The 15,894-nt window shown below is 41.2% G+C and overlaps 1 protein-coding gene across 4 annotated transcripts in view; it reads left to right on the top strand.

Moving 5' to 3' along the window:
- The window catches only part of SS18 (SS18 subunit of BAF chromatin remodeling complex), a 191,261-nt gene that overhangs the window by 133,461 nt on the left and 41,906 nt on the right, over positions 1 to 15,894 (top strand). For all 4 annotated transcript variants that reach the window (XM_029591158.1, XM_029591160.1, XM_029591161.1 and 1 more), the window contains one exon: positions 298 to 402. In XM_029591158.1, the coding sequence (XP_029447018.1) occupies positions 298 to 402 (105 nt within the window). The remainder of the gene's footprint in view (positions 1 to 297; positions 403 to 15,894) is intronic.

The raw sequence follows: 15,894 nt of genomic DNA, 5'->3' as shown, positions 1-15,894 counted from the left end.
AGATTTTAATTTGTAATGAAGTAACACATTCTAATCAGTGCCTAAATATAGGCGAGTTCTAAATGCTTCCTTATCAAAAAAGAAAGAGGACATTTGCTACTACATTAAGTGAGAAAAACGAAAACCTAGTATAGTTTATTGAAACATTTTGTTGGAAGAATGTGGGGGTGGAGGGGGGGGCACTGGGATGTGGGTATCTGAGATATGTTTCTCATTATTATAATAGGAATTAGCACTAAACTGGTTAATAGCTGAGAAGACAAAATATTTACAACTTGATTGGTTGTGGTTTTTCAGGCCCACCGCAGCAGTACTCAGGCCAGGACGACTATTATGGGGACCAATACAGTCATGGTGGACAAGGTCCTCCAGAAGGCATGAACCAGCAATATTATCCTGATGGTAATCTATTATAATAAAATGTTAATTTTCCCATTTTCTGTGCCCGCCCGCTATTGATGCTGTTCACAAACCAGTGGAGGTGGGAGGGAAGAGGGCAAAATGAAAATATTATATATGAGAGTGGTGGTGACGAAACTGGCATTACTACAAGTGTTGAATCTTAAGTCATACAGCATTTTCCATATATACAGTTTCAAAATCTTATTTGCTGTTAGTAAAAAAAAAAAAAAAAAAGCTTTAGTTGTAAAGACACAGCCTTATAAAACATTTTAAGTAGTGTCATATAATAAAGAAGTTATAAATGAGTTGTACAAAAACTTCTTTATTATATATAATAAAGAGAGAGCAAAAAACGTCCAACACTGTCACCTTCACAATTACAGGGTATATAATGAATTAAACTATATAAAAATTATATATACTATCCTGGACCACAACCTTACTTTTTTTTTTTTTAATATTATTATTACAAAACTCTTCTGCGTTATTAATTCCTTACCAAATAAATCATACACCAGCTGTTAAACCACCCTCCCACAATTAATTAAAATTAGAATACACCATATACTTCATACATATCACACTCACACCAATCACGTTTTCATAAGTAAAACATAACACAGGCATCAATTTATATGAAACAAAAAATCTTGAAGGGGACACTTTAAAAACACCTACTCTTTTTCAACACAAGAGGTAGGTTGTGGTCCAGGGCAGTGTGCATGTGTGTGTGTATATGTTACAGATACAAAGATTTTTTTTCATAGATTCTACAGACCATTTAAATTGATTAGAAAAAGAAAAGATTTTTTTTCCTCCTGCATTTTCTTGTAATAGGGTGGTATGATAATCAATTTGGTCTGGAGTAGGTTATTCTTCCTCTTTTAGGAAAGTTCCTTGATCTGCACCTAAATGAGACATTTGTTTAACTGACTTTTTTTTTTTCTATAGAGTTGATGTGCAATTCATAAGAAATTTTAGGGACACGAAACTAATTTTCCAGCCCTGTCATTTGATGAGTAACACATCACAAGATGCATTTTGTTTTTGTGACAGTGTAGCCTCCCCAAACTTTTGTGTGTGTGTGTGTGGTGGGAAGGAGGGTTACCTTTTCTTTGAATGAATGAATAAATAAATAAATATGATCATAATCAAGCATCTCTAAATTTCTTTTTCACCAGTGAGTTCCCAGGTACTCTTCATTTCTGGTGTGTCTCTCACTGTAATGGCACATCTCCAGATATGTTGAGATGTTGAAGCTAACCAGGAAGCTGAAAGTGCATACTGAAGTTGGGATATACTTTAGAAAATGGAATTATACTAGTATTAAATGATTTTTTTATTTTTAGTGTGGAAGAATGCATCAATGTTAAATTCCCAGCAATACCACAGTAATATAATCTTGTGATGCGAGTTAAGGCAGAACATTTAAAGAAAGGGTTGGCTGTTGAACAATACAATTTAGTAGGTACAGATAATTTAAAGTCTTTATTTCAGCTCTTTATATTTCAAAATCCTATCGATATTACTGTAACATCTAGTTTACATTGTATTACTTAGATGCTTCTTGTGGCCTAACTTACAAGGGGTTTGTCCTGTTGTATGCTGATGGGAGAGACATCCTTTTATAAGTAGGAGCCCTAGTATATTCTTAGCACAAAGTATTTGGGCTGGGGGATGGACCTTGTCAGCCAATCAGTTTGCTAGATTGATTGATACCCCCAACCTTTTCCAGAGCAGTGTCAGCACATTAAGGGAACAACAGTTCAACTTGGTGTTTTTGAATTCTAGAAAATGAGTAGTGATGTGATTTCTGGTTACTTATTTTCCTAGAAGTTTCCCTCTAAGATCTCTTCCAGTTTTTGCAGTTTTACAACAATTGCCCCACACCATGCAGACTGTTTGCCACAAAACTATGGGATCCACATTATACTACTAACATGCCAAGATCTTTTGTAAAGGTATAGGAGCAACAGGCAAGGAATAAGCTAGTTTATAACTTCTAAGGAAAATGGCTTCTGAACCAGTAACATTTTAATTTCAATTAAATTACCGGTTTATATTACTTTTTTTTTTCTCTGATGGCTAATTGGAGTAGTGTTCTTACTTAGGGATGCTAGGTAGCTTTAACAGATTACATATGATGTTAGGCAGCTGTTTGTAAATCTTGCTAGTTTGAGATATTGAACTTAAAGCTCCTGTAATTAAATAATGTGGATAGTAAAGTAATTCATAAGGTTCACATTCAGCTATTTTGGGGGAAGTGAGAAAAATGAAGCTGCAATTATGAACCTCATAATTTAGTAGTATTCCATAAATGCAATCCTGAATCAAATACTAAAGGCTTAACTTCTTTTAAAAATATTCAATACAATTAAACCTATTGCAAACTAACTGAATAGACTTTGTATAGGAGCTTATAAATATTTAGGATTTTTACATTACCTTCTCACATACTCTTATTTATAGGATTCTCAGGATTCATATCAGGAGAATTTACTCTTATTCTTAAGATCAACCAAATATATTTCAAACTAGTCTTAAAAATCCTATCTATATCCTGAATAATTTGATTCTTTCTATATGAGAGAGAGGAAAGTCATCCAATTCTTAGAGACTAAGAAAATGTTGCCGAAATGTATAGAAACTCTTCCAATTGTATTGGGCACCACCAGTCTGATTAAAAAAAAACCCAAACCTTCCAGACACACCTTGATATGTTGCCTGTACATATTACACAGTTTTTTTATGAGGATCTCGCCTGTTTAGACCGTGTTAGATAAGTGAAAGATGATTAGTTAAATTCATTTCTAGAAAAAAATTATAATACATAAAAGTTTTAACAGAACGTGACACCATTTGCTGCATGCCTTAACAGTTGTGACCAGGAGACAAATTACTATAGACTATAATATCCTAAACCAGTGGTTCTCAACCTGGTCTTTGACAACTACCAGTCAATCTGGTTTTCAAGATATCCACAAATATGCTTTTCTTGTATACTACTTCTGGTAGATTAATAAGGTTCATAATTGCAGCTTCATCTCTCTCATATACCCCAAAATAGCTATTTGTGAACCTTATGGATGACTTTACTATCCATGTGGTTTAACTACAAGAGCTTTAAATTCAATATCTCGAACTAGCATGGGATACAAACAGCTGCCCAACACCATATTTGATCTGTTAAACCTGCCCAGGATCTCACTCCTAATTCAGTCAGCCATTAGAGAGAATATGCATGAAAGGTATTTGCAGGACTGCTGTTATATATCTCATGCATATTCATTTTGTGTATCCTGAGGCAAAAACAGATTAGCTGGGTGGTCCTGAAAGACCAGGTTGAGGACCACTGGACTCAATAATGTATAGATAGCCCCAGCCTCAGTTTTTCTTTTGACATAAAATAAAGGATCAATGCAAATCCAATCAAATTAATCCTAGAAAATTTACAGTTTTGCATTCAACCATTTGTTAGAAGGGGGGTGATCATAGTAATTAGATAAGAAACATTTTCATTGTGAATGCTCTTCACACCTCAGGTGCTTTTTTTTTTATCATTGATATTATGCCATTCCCCTTATCGTAATGGTTAGTTTGATATTTGCATAAAACGGGTTAAATGATATTTCTGCAGGAACGTTCACAATCTCATCCAAAAGCAAAATTAACAGTTTAACCAATTTTTTCTTCAGCATAGATAATGGTGTTTATTACTAATGAAGATATTGTTTACTTTGAATATATTTGTGTTTTATATTAAAATATGACCATTTTTTTGTCACCAGGCCCTTCCTTTCTGAATATTCCATTCTTCATACATCATTTCAAAGATGAAAATTAGTGACATACAGTGCATTCAAAAAATATTCAGACCCCCTTTACTTTTTCCACATTTTATGTGACAGCCTTATTCTAAAATGGATAATATGCATTTTTCTCTCTTCAATCTGCACACAGTACTCTAATGACAAAATGAAATCAGGTTTGTAGAAATTTGTGCAAATTAATTAAAAATAAAAAAACCCTGAAATATCACATTTACGTAAGAATTCAGACCCTTTACTCAGTACTTTGAGGCATCTTTTGCAGCGATTAAATTCTCAAGTCATCTTGAGTATGATGCCACAATCTTGGTACACCGATTTGGGGATTTTCTCCCATTCTTCTCTGCAGATACTCTCGAGCTCTGTCAGGTTGGATGGGGGATATTGATGCACAGATGTTTTCAAGTCTTTCCAGAGATATTTGATTGGGTTCAAGTTTGGGCTCTGGTGGTGCCATTCTAGGACATTCACAGACTTGTCCTGAAGCCACTTCTGCATTGTCTTGGCTGTGTGCTTAGGGTCGTTGTCCTGTTTGAAGGTGAATCTTCGCCTCAGTCTGAGGCCAAAGAGTTCAGTCTTTGTTTCATCAGACCAGAGAATTTTGTTTCTCATGCTCTGTCCTTTGGAGCTTGCCAAAAGGTACTTAAACTTCCATCTGGCCATTCTACCATAAAGTTCTGATTAGTGGAGTGCTGCAGAGATGGTTATTCAGAAAGGCTCTCCCATTTCCACAGTGAACTCTGAAACTCTCTCAGAATGACCATCGGGTTCTTGGTCACCTTCCTGACCCAAGGCCCTTTGCACCCAATTGCTCTGTTTGGGCTGGTAGCTAGATCTAAGAAGATCTTGGTGGTTCTGAACTTCTTCCATTTAAGAATGAAGGAGGCCACTGTGTTCTTCAGGACCTTCAATGCTGCAGTAATTTTTTGTACCCTTCTCCAGATCTGTGTCTTGACACAATCCTGTCCCAGAGGTCTACAGACAATTTCTTCAACTTCATAGCTTTGGTTTTGCTCTGACATGCACTGTCAACTGTGGGACCTTATTTAGACAGGTGTGTGCCTTTCCACATGTCCAATCAGTTGAATTTACCACAGGTGGACTCCAAGTTGAAGAAACATTTCAAGAATGATCAATGGAAACAGGATGCACCTGAGCTCAACTCTGAATGTCACAGCAAAGGGTCCGAATACTTATGTAAATGTGATCTTTCCGCTTTTTATTTTAATTTACACAAAGTTCTACAAATCTGATTTCACTTTGTCATTATGAGATATTGTGTGTAGATTGAGGAGGGAAAAAGTGTATCATCTGCTTTAAGGCTGTTAAGTATTAAAATGTGGAAAAAGTGAAGGGGTTGGAATACTTTCTGAATGCATGTATTTAAAAAAAAAATGTATCCACCTAATTAGCTTCAAGTGATATATTTCAAATTATTATTGAAGCATTAAATGAACATTTAAATTAATCATGCTTCCTGAGCCCCATTGATGTATAGAGACTTATACTGGATTGAATCTTCACCTTTCTATGCTAAGGTAGTGATATATTCAGTGCTCAAAATGTTTCTCCAAGGAGAAGCAATTTGGTAGTCTTCACACATGGGTGATATCATCAGATGGAGCCCTATGCAAAAAACTTATGTCAAAGTTTCTGGAAACTTTGACTAGGCACAGAGCATGCTCAGCATGCCATATACCATGCATCCATGTAGAGTTCTTCTTCAGTCTGTTTTCTGCGGATCTGCAAGCCTTGCAGTTGATTGAGTTCTTAAAAATTTTGACTTTCTCGCCTAGTGGAAAACATTTTTTTGCGTTTTCGCAAATTTTTTTTTCTCTCTGTTCCGTTGCCGGGTCCCCCTCTCTCTCTGCCTTCCCTTAGTATTCCCAGTCAAGATATTTGACGTCTTTGGGTAAGTTTACTTTCATGGTGGATTTCCCCCTTGGTGTGGTTCAGTGACCAATGGTCGACACCCACTTCCACTGTTCCAACCTTCAGCCCTTTAGTATCACTCCATCGTGGCCACGTCCAGTTTTTGCCGATATCCCCAGTGCCCACGGACCATGTCAATCACTGAACCACATGAAGTCTTCATCCTCTGCCTGGGGGCATCGCATGATGTCTGGGGTTGCCACTTGTTCAACCAAATGACCCCAAAGGGACGTCTGCTTTGACTTGACAAGATGGGAGCACCTCTTTGGGTCAAAGAAGTCCGACCCATCAGCATCTAAGGATCTCAGAGCCGCACAGACAGCCACCTAGACATCAAAATCAGCAGGGCCATCGGTTCCGTCGAGGTAGCCAGTGGATAGGGGTGCTGGAGACCGACCAGCGTCTATCTTCTCCAGATCGAAGGCAGTAGGTTAATCTTTGACCTCGGCATCAGGGAAAGACCAGGCCGAGCATCGTGGGAAGTCCAAGAAGCATCGGCGCCGGTCTCAGTTAGTGCATGGTAACGGGCAAGGGGATGCACTGGCTTTTGCCGTGATGCCCCCAAAGTGACTTTGTGGCTAGGAGTGCCAGTCTTCCATTAATGCCTGGGTTCCACGACGATCTGGTGCCAGTCACCGATCCCCCTCGAGGGTCCGAGGAATATTTGGCCACCTCTCCTGCATCTGCATTGTTCGAGGAGGAGTTGGCGCGTCGAGTCCAGCTGGTGATGTCTCTGATGTCCAGGTGGGCGCCCACCTCAGCACCAGTGATCATCAAACGGTAAGGTTTCATATTACACACAGGATACGGAGAAGAAGCATGAAGACCAGAGTTTTGCAGTTCAAAAACACATACCTTGATGAAATGGGGAAGTACCTGGAGGAAGAACTAGAAGGCTGGGAGAAAATGAAACCATTATTGCTACCAAATGACTTCTGTCAAGTTACCCAATCCTTGATACTTACTACATTGGACTACTGTAACGCATTATATCTTGGTTTACCTCTAGCATCTCTACAACCACTTCAACTTGTCCAAAATGCAACAGCTTAAATGCTATACAGTGTTTCACACAGAGACCATATTACACCTATACTGTATCAATTGCACTGGCTTCCAATATCTTTCTGTATCACATATAAAAGTTTGTCTACAATTCATAATCTGATACATAATCCTAATTCAATTTGGTTATGCTCAATACTGAGATTATATAAACCCAATAGACAGCTTAGGTCTATGGATAAATGTATTCTGGAAATCTCATCAATAAAATTGGCTAGCTTGGCACTGACAAAACGAGCATTCTCAGTTGCAGGTCCTATATTTATGGAACTCAATTTCAGAATATATTTAACAGTAAACCGTAATGAATTTAAAAAAGCTCTGAAAATGTATTTATTCACTTGCGCATATACTATATCTCAATGACCTCCTAATATTTATAATGTTATAATTACTGTTAACTATTGTAGTTTGAATGTAAACATATTGTATTTTAACTTGTTGTATTGTTACGATATTGTGTTTGTTTTATTATGTGCACCGCCTAGACGGATAGACTACTACCCCTTGGCGTGGTATATAAAAACTTTTAAATAAATTAAAGAAATAAAGATGTGGAACAGTGGACCAAACTAAAAGGAGCAATTACCAAGGCAACTAATCTATATGTTAGAAAGGTAAAGAAAAGCAAAAGAAAAATGAAACTTATCTGGTTCACAAAGGAGGTGGCTGACAAAATAAAGGCTAAAAGAACAGCGTTCAAGAAATATAAAGGATCTCGAAGGGAGAAGCACAAAGAATAATATCGGGTAGAAATGAGGGAGACAAAGTAATCAAGACGGCAAAAGTCAAGCAGAAGAAAGGATTGCCAAAGAGGTAAAGAGAGGTGACAAAACATTTTTCAGATACATCAGAGAAAGGAGAAAAGTTCAAAGTACTATAGTGAAATTGAAAGGTGAAAAGGATCAATGTGTGGAGAGAGACAAAGAAATGGCAGAAATATTAAACAGATACTTCAGTTCGGTGTTCACTAAAGAGAACCCTGGAGAAGGACCGATGTTAGTTAACAAGAAACTGGAGGGGAGTGGAGTAGATGTAACTCCATTTACAGTAGAGAATGTATGGGAAGAGCTGGGGAAACTGAAAGTGGACAGAGCCATGGGGCCTGATGAGGTTCATCCCAGGATACTGAGGGAGCTCAGAGATGTGCTGGCGGGTCCGCTGAGTGACCTGTTCAATAGATCCCTAGAAACGGGAGTGGTGCCGAGTGATTGGAGAAGAGCGGTGGTGGTCCTGCTTCACAAGAGTGGGAGCAGAGAGGAGGCTGGAAACTACAGGCCGGTTAGCCTCACCTCGGTGGTGGGAAAAGTAATGGAGTCATTGCTGAAAGAGAATAGTGAACTATCTACAATCGGGAGAATTGCTGGACCAGAGGCAGCATGGATTCACCAGGGGAAGATCCTGTCAGACAAATCTGACTTTTTTGACTGGGTGACTAGGGAATTGGAGCGAGGAAGAACGCTCGATGTCATCTACTTGGATTTCAGCAAAACTTTTGATATGGTCCCGCACAGGAGGCTGGTAAATAAAATGAGAAGCTTAGGAGTGGGTGCCGAGGTGGTGGCCTGGATTGCAAACTGGTTGATAGAAGACAATGTGTGATGGTAAATGGAACTTACTCTGAAGAGAGAGCGGTGTTAAGCAGAGTGCCGCAAGGATCGGTGTTGGGACCGGTCCTGTTCAATATCTATGTGAGCGACATAGCGGACGAGATAGAAGGTAAGGTTTGTCTTTTTGCGGATGACGCTAAGATCTGCAACAGAGTGGATATGCCGGAAGGAGTCGAGAGAATAAGACGGGATTTAAGGAAGCTGGAAGAGTGGTTGAAGATATGGCAGCTGAGATTTAATGCTAAGAAGTGCAGAGTCATACATATGGGGTGTGGCAATTCGAAAGAACTGTATTCGTTGGGGGGTGAAGGGCTGATGTGCACAGAGCAAGAGAGAGACCTTGGGGTGATAGTGTCTAACGATCTGAAGTCGGGGAAACAATGTGACAAGGCGATAGCTAAAGCCAGAAGAATGCTGGGCTGCATAGAGAGAGGAATATCGAGTAAGAAAAGGGAAGTGATTATCCCCTTGTACAGGTCCTTGGTGAGGCCTCACCTGGAGTACTGTGCTCAGTTCTGGAGACCGTATCTCCGAAGGGACAGAGACAGGATGGAGGCGGTCCAGAGAAGTGCGACCAAAAAGGTGGATGGTCTTCATCGAACGACTTATGAGGAGAGATTTAAGAATATAAATATGTACACCCTGGAGGAAAGGAGGAGCAGAGGTGATATGATACAGACTTTCAGATACTTGAAGGGTTTTAATGATCCAAAGACAACGACAAACCTTTTCTGTTGGAAAAAAATCAGCAGAATCAGGAGTCACGATTTGCAGCTCCAGGAAGGAAGACTCGGAACCAATGTCAGGAAGTATTTCTTCACAGAGGGTGGTAGATCCCTGGAACGCCCTTCCAGAGGAAGTGGTGAAGACCAAAACTGTGAAGGACTTCAAAGGGGCGTGGAATAAACACTGTGGATCCATAAAGTCTAGAGGATGTGAATGAACAGAGGATGGCTTGTGGGAATGATGGCTACTACCTGGAGATAATACCCTTATTCAATAAACATACACACGGTTAATGCAACTCCATCATTGCTCTATGCTTCAATGGCAAGAGGAAATGTGGAAAAAGGGATTTGCATTCACAAAAAAGTGGGGAGTAGCTTGCTGGTTATGGTGTTACTACCCCAAACCAAATAAGCCTACTTCACTTTCAATGCATATCCAGCGTAGCTCTCTGCTTCAATGGCAGGGGGGCATGAAGAAAAGATTTTATATTCAGACAACCAACAAGGACTAAATTACATAGTCTGGGTAAACAAATAAGCATGGGTATAGCTTGCTTGTACGGCTGTTACTACCCCAAATCAATTAAGCCTGATACTTCACTTTCAATGCATATCCAGCGTAGCTCTCTGCTTCAACAGCAGGGGGAATGAAGAAAAGTGGATTTATATTCAGACAACAACCAACAAGGACTGAATTGCACAGACTGGGTAAACAAATAAGCGTGGGAGTAGCCTGCTTATTGAGTCAGTTACTACCCCTAACCAATTAAGCTAGATACTTCACTTAGATGCAGTTCCAGCACTGCTCTCTACATTAATGGCAGGGGTGGAAGGGAATTGGAACCAAAAGGTTACTAAGGGCCAAGAGTAACAGATAAGTATTAGAAAAATAAGTGTGAAAGCTTGCTGGGCAGACTGGATGGGCCGTTTGGTCGTCTTCTGCCGTCATTTCTATGTTTCTATGGTGGCACCGACTGTACCGGAGCTGCTACCGCCCGTTCTCGTACCGCTTCGGGAGAAGCTCAGTGTGCTCATCGGTGCCTTACCGACCCTGCTGGTGTCTGTTCCCGGCCAGCACTGATGCCCATCAGGGCCACCTCCTATCAATGTGCTGGACATCGCTGGTTCGTCCTCTGAGGAAGCTCCACTGAGGCCGGTGGGATTGCCGAGGCCTATAGTCATCTCCCTCCACCCCCCCTGTCCAGTTCCATTGGTGCCTGCACCTTTGGACCTTGGCTGAGCACCTAGGGCCCCATCCCCTGTGACATATAGTGAGGATGAGGGTCCCTAATGACCCCTGGGGAGATGATCATACAAACTCTTTGTCCGAGGGCACAGATGGTCTCCTGTCACCCTTCTCCAGAGGCGTAAAGGAAGTCTCTGCCTGAGCGCTTCACCTTTGCAGATTTTGTGAGGTTGATGGCTTAGGCAATCCCTTTCCAGCTGTTGACGGAATGCCAGGCACAAGATGCTTGAGATCCTTCAATTTGTGGTGGCTCCTAAAGAGATTATGGCCGTCCCGATACACAAGATCCTTTTGGAGTTGCTGAGGATTTGGGAACCACCCCCTCACTGTGACTCCTGAAAATAAGAAGGCACACGGGTTTACCTTGTCCAGAAGGCTGTCTAATTTGATAAGCGTCAGCTGACCCACCAGTCTGTGGTAGTTGAATACGCCCTCAAGAGGGCCAAGAGCGCTCAGACCCCACTGCTTGGTGCCTCTAGGGAAGGACCACAGAGTGATTGATGCTCTTGAGATGAAGGTGTTCCAAGGGGCCTTGCTTATTTCCTGCATCACTGCCTACCAGCTCTACATAAGCCAATATTCGCGGGACATCTGGAAGCAGGTTCAGGAGATGGCTGAGCAGCTGCCTCAACAGCAGCAAGACACCCTCATATCGCTGGTGTGCAAGGATTTGGAGTGTGGAAAGCAAGAGGTCCATGCAGCTTACGACGTTTTCGAGAAGTATTGAGAGTCTCTGCAGTGGGAATCGGTGCCCGCAGAATGCATGGCTGCAGGCCTCGGATCTCCGATCGTAGGCACAGGAACGACTCGCTGACATGCTGTGTATATGAGAGAATCTTTTTGGAGGTAGGGTGAGGGACGCTGTGGCCCAACTTCAGGACCATCATGAGACCCTCCAGCAACTCTCCACCAGTCTCCGGACCCTTCACCTTCTAGGAAGTCATTGAGGCAGAAGCTAAGGAAGTTCTTCTTTCGCCAAAGAAATTATTATTCTCTGCCCCCTCAATGCCGTACTCATCATTGGAACTCTCACAGCCATCCCAGGCAGCAGCTGGCTCCTCAATCAAACCCGGGGATGGGCTTTTGACTGGGCCGCGGAGAGTGTCATCCAAGTCCCCCCGTACTCAGAGTAATGAACCCTCTGATTGAGGGCTGGCTGTGGTTCTTCGCAAACCAGTGACCCAGTGTAACCCCGGACCAGTGGGTTCTGACCATTGTCCAATTAATTCAATTGGGTGTCCCAACAAATTGCCTTTTGTGCCCGTATTGGGGGCCGGTAGTGCATCAAAAAGTACTGCTAGAGGAGCTTTCCTCTCTCTTAATGGCCATTCCCCCACGGCAAAGAGGGTGGGGATTTTACTCCAGGTACTTACTGATTCCAAAGAGAACAGGAGGACTTCGTCCAATCCTAGACCTAAGGGCTTTGAACAAATTTCTAAAAAGAAAAAATGTTTAAGATAGTTTCCCTGGACACCTTGCTTCCCCTTTTGCAAAAAGGGACTGGCTATGCTCCCTCGACCTAAAGGACGTGTACATCCACATCTAAATCTTCCATGGTCACAGGAAGTATCTCCAGTTTGAGTGGTGAAAATCTCTCAGGCTTGCATCCGCCCCACGGATATTCACAAAATGCCTGGCCATGGTGGCGGCGCCCCTCCACAGACTTGGGAGTGCATATTTTTCCCTATCTGGACAATTGGCTGGTCAAGAGCACATTTCAAGTGTTGAAGTACATTAGGGTTTATTCTCAACTATCCAAAGTCCTATCTCAGTCCGTCACCTCAGTTGGACTTCATTGGAGCCCTGCTAGACATGACTCAAGCCAATGCTTTTCTGCCACGCCAGAGGGCTGTGTCAATAGCAGCCATTGCAGCAAAAGTTCAATAGAGCTAGCAGGTATTGGCTTGGCACATGTTGAGGTTGTAGAGCCATTTGGCTGTAACTGTCCATGTTACTCACTTGGCACAATTGCACATGCACAGAGCCCAATGGACCCTGAGGTCTCAGTGGTGGCAAGCCACACAGAGCCTCCAAGATCACATCCAAGTCACCCCATCCCGGAAGGACTCCTTGTCTCAGTAGCAGGTACTTTCCAATCTGGAACAAGGAATCTCCTTTTGGAGTCTTCACACTCCATGGATGCATCTATCCTGGGGTGGGCAGCTCATGTGGATAGGCTCAGCACCCAGGGTTTATGGTCCACTCAGAAACATTCATGTCAAAACAACTTCCTGGAGCTCCGGGCGATCAGGTATGTGTTATGGGCTTTCAGAGATTGGCTGTCCAACAAAGTTGTCCTAATCCAGACTGACAGCCAAATAGCAGTGTGGTATGTCAACAAGCAGGGAGGCACAGAATTGTACCTCTTACGTTAGGAAGCAGTCCAGATCTGGTTGTGGGCCCTGTCCCACAGGTTGGTGCTCAGGGCCACGTACCTGGCCGGGATAGAGAACGTGGTAGCGGACAGGCTGAGTCGAGCCTTCAGACCCCACAAGTGGTCTCTGGACCAGGAGGTAGCAAATCAGATATTCCACCTCTGGGGGAGCTCAGACATAGATCTGTTCTCATTCCCCAGCCTCAGTTCTGCTCCTTGCACAGGACAGACAGCAAAAGAACCTCAGATGCCCTCGCCCACCATTGGGGCACAGGTCTTCTGTATGTGTATCCTCTGATTCCCTTAGTGGCAAAGACTGTCTTGAAACTTTGTGAGTATAAAGCAATGACTAGCTATGTGTTTGTTGCCAAGAGTAAACTAAATTATCACACTTAAAAACTTATAACTTTATTTTGTTCTATATTTTTTTATTTTTTTAAGATGGAGAAAAGACCTCAGTATTGGCGATATATCCGGAACCGGAAACCTCTTAGGAGCCAATTGTTTCAGTCACCGGTCTTATGTTCTCTCATTTTTATTTCAATAAACATTTTTTTCAAAATAACTGTTTTTGTTTACTTTTGATTGTTATTAATATGATGTCATCGTGATTTAGTATTGATTGGTTATCTTCTATTGAGGAAAATATGCTTCTTATTGTAAATCTCACCAACTGCTTCCAAAGTTTTGACAAGACTGTCCTTCCTCTTAATGGTCATTAATATCAACAATCAACTATTGACTCTTACGGTAATCACATGACATTTCTCGATAGTTTCTCCACAACATCAAATTTAAAATATTGTCTGGTAGCCCTACTTGAGAAATTCCACCATAATTTCAAAAATATTTTTGTATTTCATACTTTCCCAGATGGGTGGCGCTTGCAGTATATGGTTCTTATTAACCGCACTGTCGCAATTGTTTAAGTAATGTAATGCTTGCGGTGTGTAATTCCTTTTGACCGCACTGCCACAACTTTGTTTAAGCAGGATGGTTATCCACTGCCAGCATTCCTTAACAATCCCGACATCTTATAAACTTTAAACCATGCACTTATCTGGCACTTGTATCCAGAATGTCTTGAATTACTGCGCTTCCGTGCCTCAAGGTAGTAAGGTCTGCTTGACCGCCGCCAACGCGGCAGACCTTTCGCTATAGAAAACGCTGCTTCAGGGCGGGCTCTATAAATTAAAGCAAGAATCAATATAGTTGCTGACTGGCAATACGCAAGTTTGAAAAATTATTTGGTACTCAGTCTTAACGGGTCTCTCCTTCAATGAGTGTCGAGCTCAATCTGAAATTTCTTCATGGCGTGATCGCGCTATTTTAAACAATGGAGTGACTTCTAAATGCACCAATCAAAACCATTGAATTGAATACGTGTTAACGTCATTTTTAAAGATCCACAATCCTCTATCTCTCCGATATCACGTTCTATGTGATGACGTCTGATTTAAAGGTCTTCAATTCAAATGATACCAGTAGTATACTTACAGCCGCGATGTCAAATATACAAGTGAATTACCCTGTAAAATGTGTCTCAGGACAATGTTGTCCATATTAAATCCTCATAAATTTGATATAAACTAATTTGAACTTATTAAGCTATTCCATTCAATTTTGGAATTGAGGCCATTTGGTTCTTCAGACTGTAGTGTAAAAATCCATTCCTGTTCTCTCCTATACAAATATCTTTCACGGTTACGCCTCTTTGGTCTGACTTGACATGATCTAATACGAACCATCTTAGATCTTTAATATTATGGTTCTCTTGAATGCAGTGTGTTACAATTGGGGCAGTTAACTTCTTATTTTTTAAACAACTCTTGTGTTCTCCTATTCTTAATCTAAAGGATCTTTTTGTTTGCCCAACGTAAATTTTGTTACATGGACAAGTTATAATGTACACTACAAAGTCAGTTTGGCATGTGGTAAAATTGTGTAATTTGTATCTGCGTTGCATTTGTTTACATATATACTCCTTAAGTTCCAGAGTCTGTTCACAAATCTTACAATGGCCACACTTATAGTGGCCATGTGGAATCCTCCCATCAAGAGTTTGTGTGATGTTTGATTTCTCTTTCAGAGTTGATGGACTCAGAATTTCTTTCAAATTTCGAGTTCTTGAATATGCCATCCTGAATTCAAGAACTCGAAATTTGAAATTTGAATCAAATCACGCTGAACCTAGAAGATGTGGTAGACCTGATTTACAAACTGAAGAGTAGTAAATCACCTGGGCCGGATGGTATACACACCAGAGTACTGAAGGAACTAAAAAATGAAATTTCAGGCCTATTAGTAAACATTTGTAACCTATCATCCATTGTACCTGAAGACTGGAGGATAGCTAATGTAACCCCAATATTTAAAAAGGGCTCCAGGAGCGATCCGGGAAACTACAGACCGGTTAGCCTGACTTCAGTGCCTGGAAAAATAGTGGAAAATGTTCTAAACATCAAAATCACAGAACTTATAGAAAGACATGGTTTAATGGAACAAAGTCAGCATGGCTTTACCCAAGGCAAGTCTTGCCTCACAAATCTTCACCTTTTTGAAAGAGTTAATAAACATGTGGATAATGGTGAACCGGTAGATGTAGTATACTTGGATTTTCAGAAGGCTTTTGACAAAGTTCCTCATGAGAGGCTTCTAGGAAAAGTAAAAAGTCATGGGATACGTGGCGATGTCCTTTCGTGGATTGCAA

This window comes from Rhinatrema bivittatum, chromosome 2 (assembly GCF_901001135.1).
Source record: "Rhinatrema bivittatum chromosome 2, aRhiBiv1.1, whole genome shotgun sequence".
NCBI lineage: Eukaryota > Metazoa > Chordata > Amphibia > Gymnophiona > Rhinatrematidae > Rhinatrema > Rhinatrema bivittatum.
This window is presented reverse-complemented; position numbering and strand designations above follow the sequence as displayed.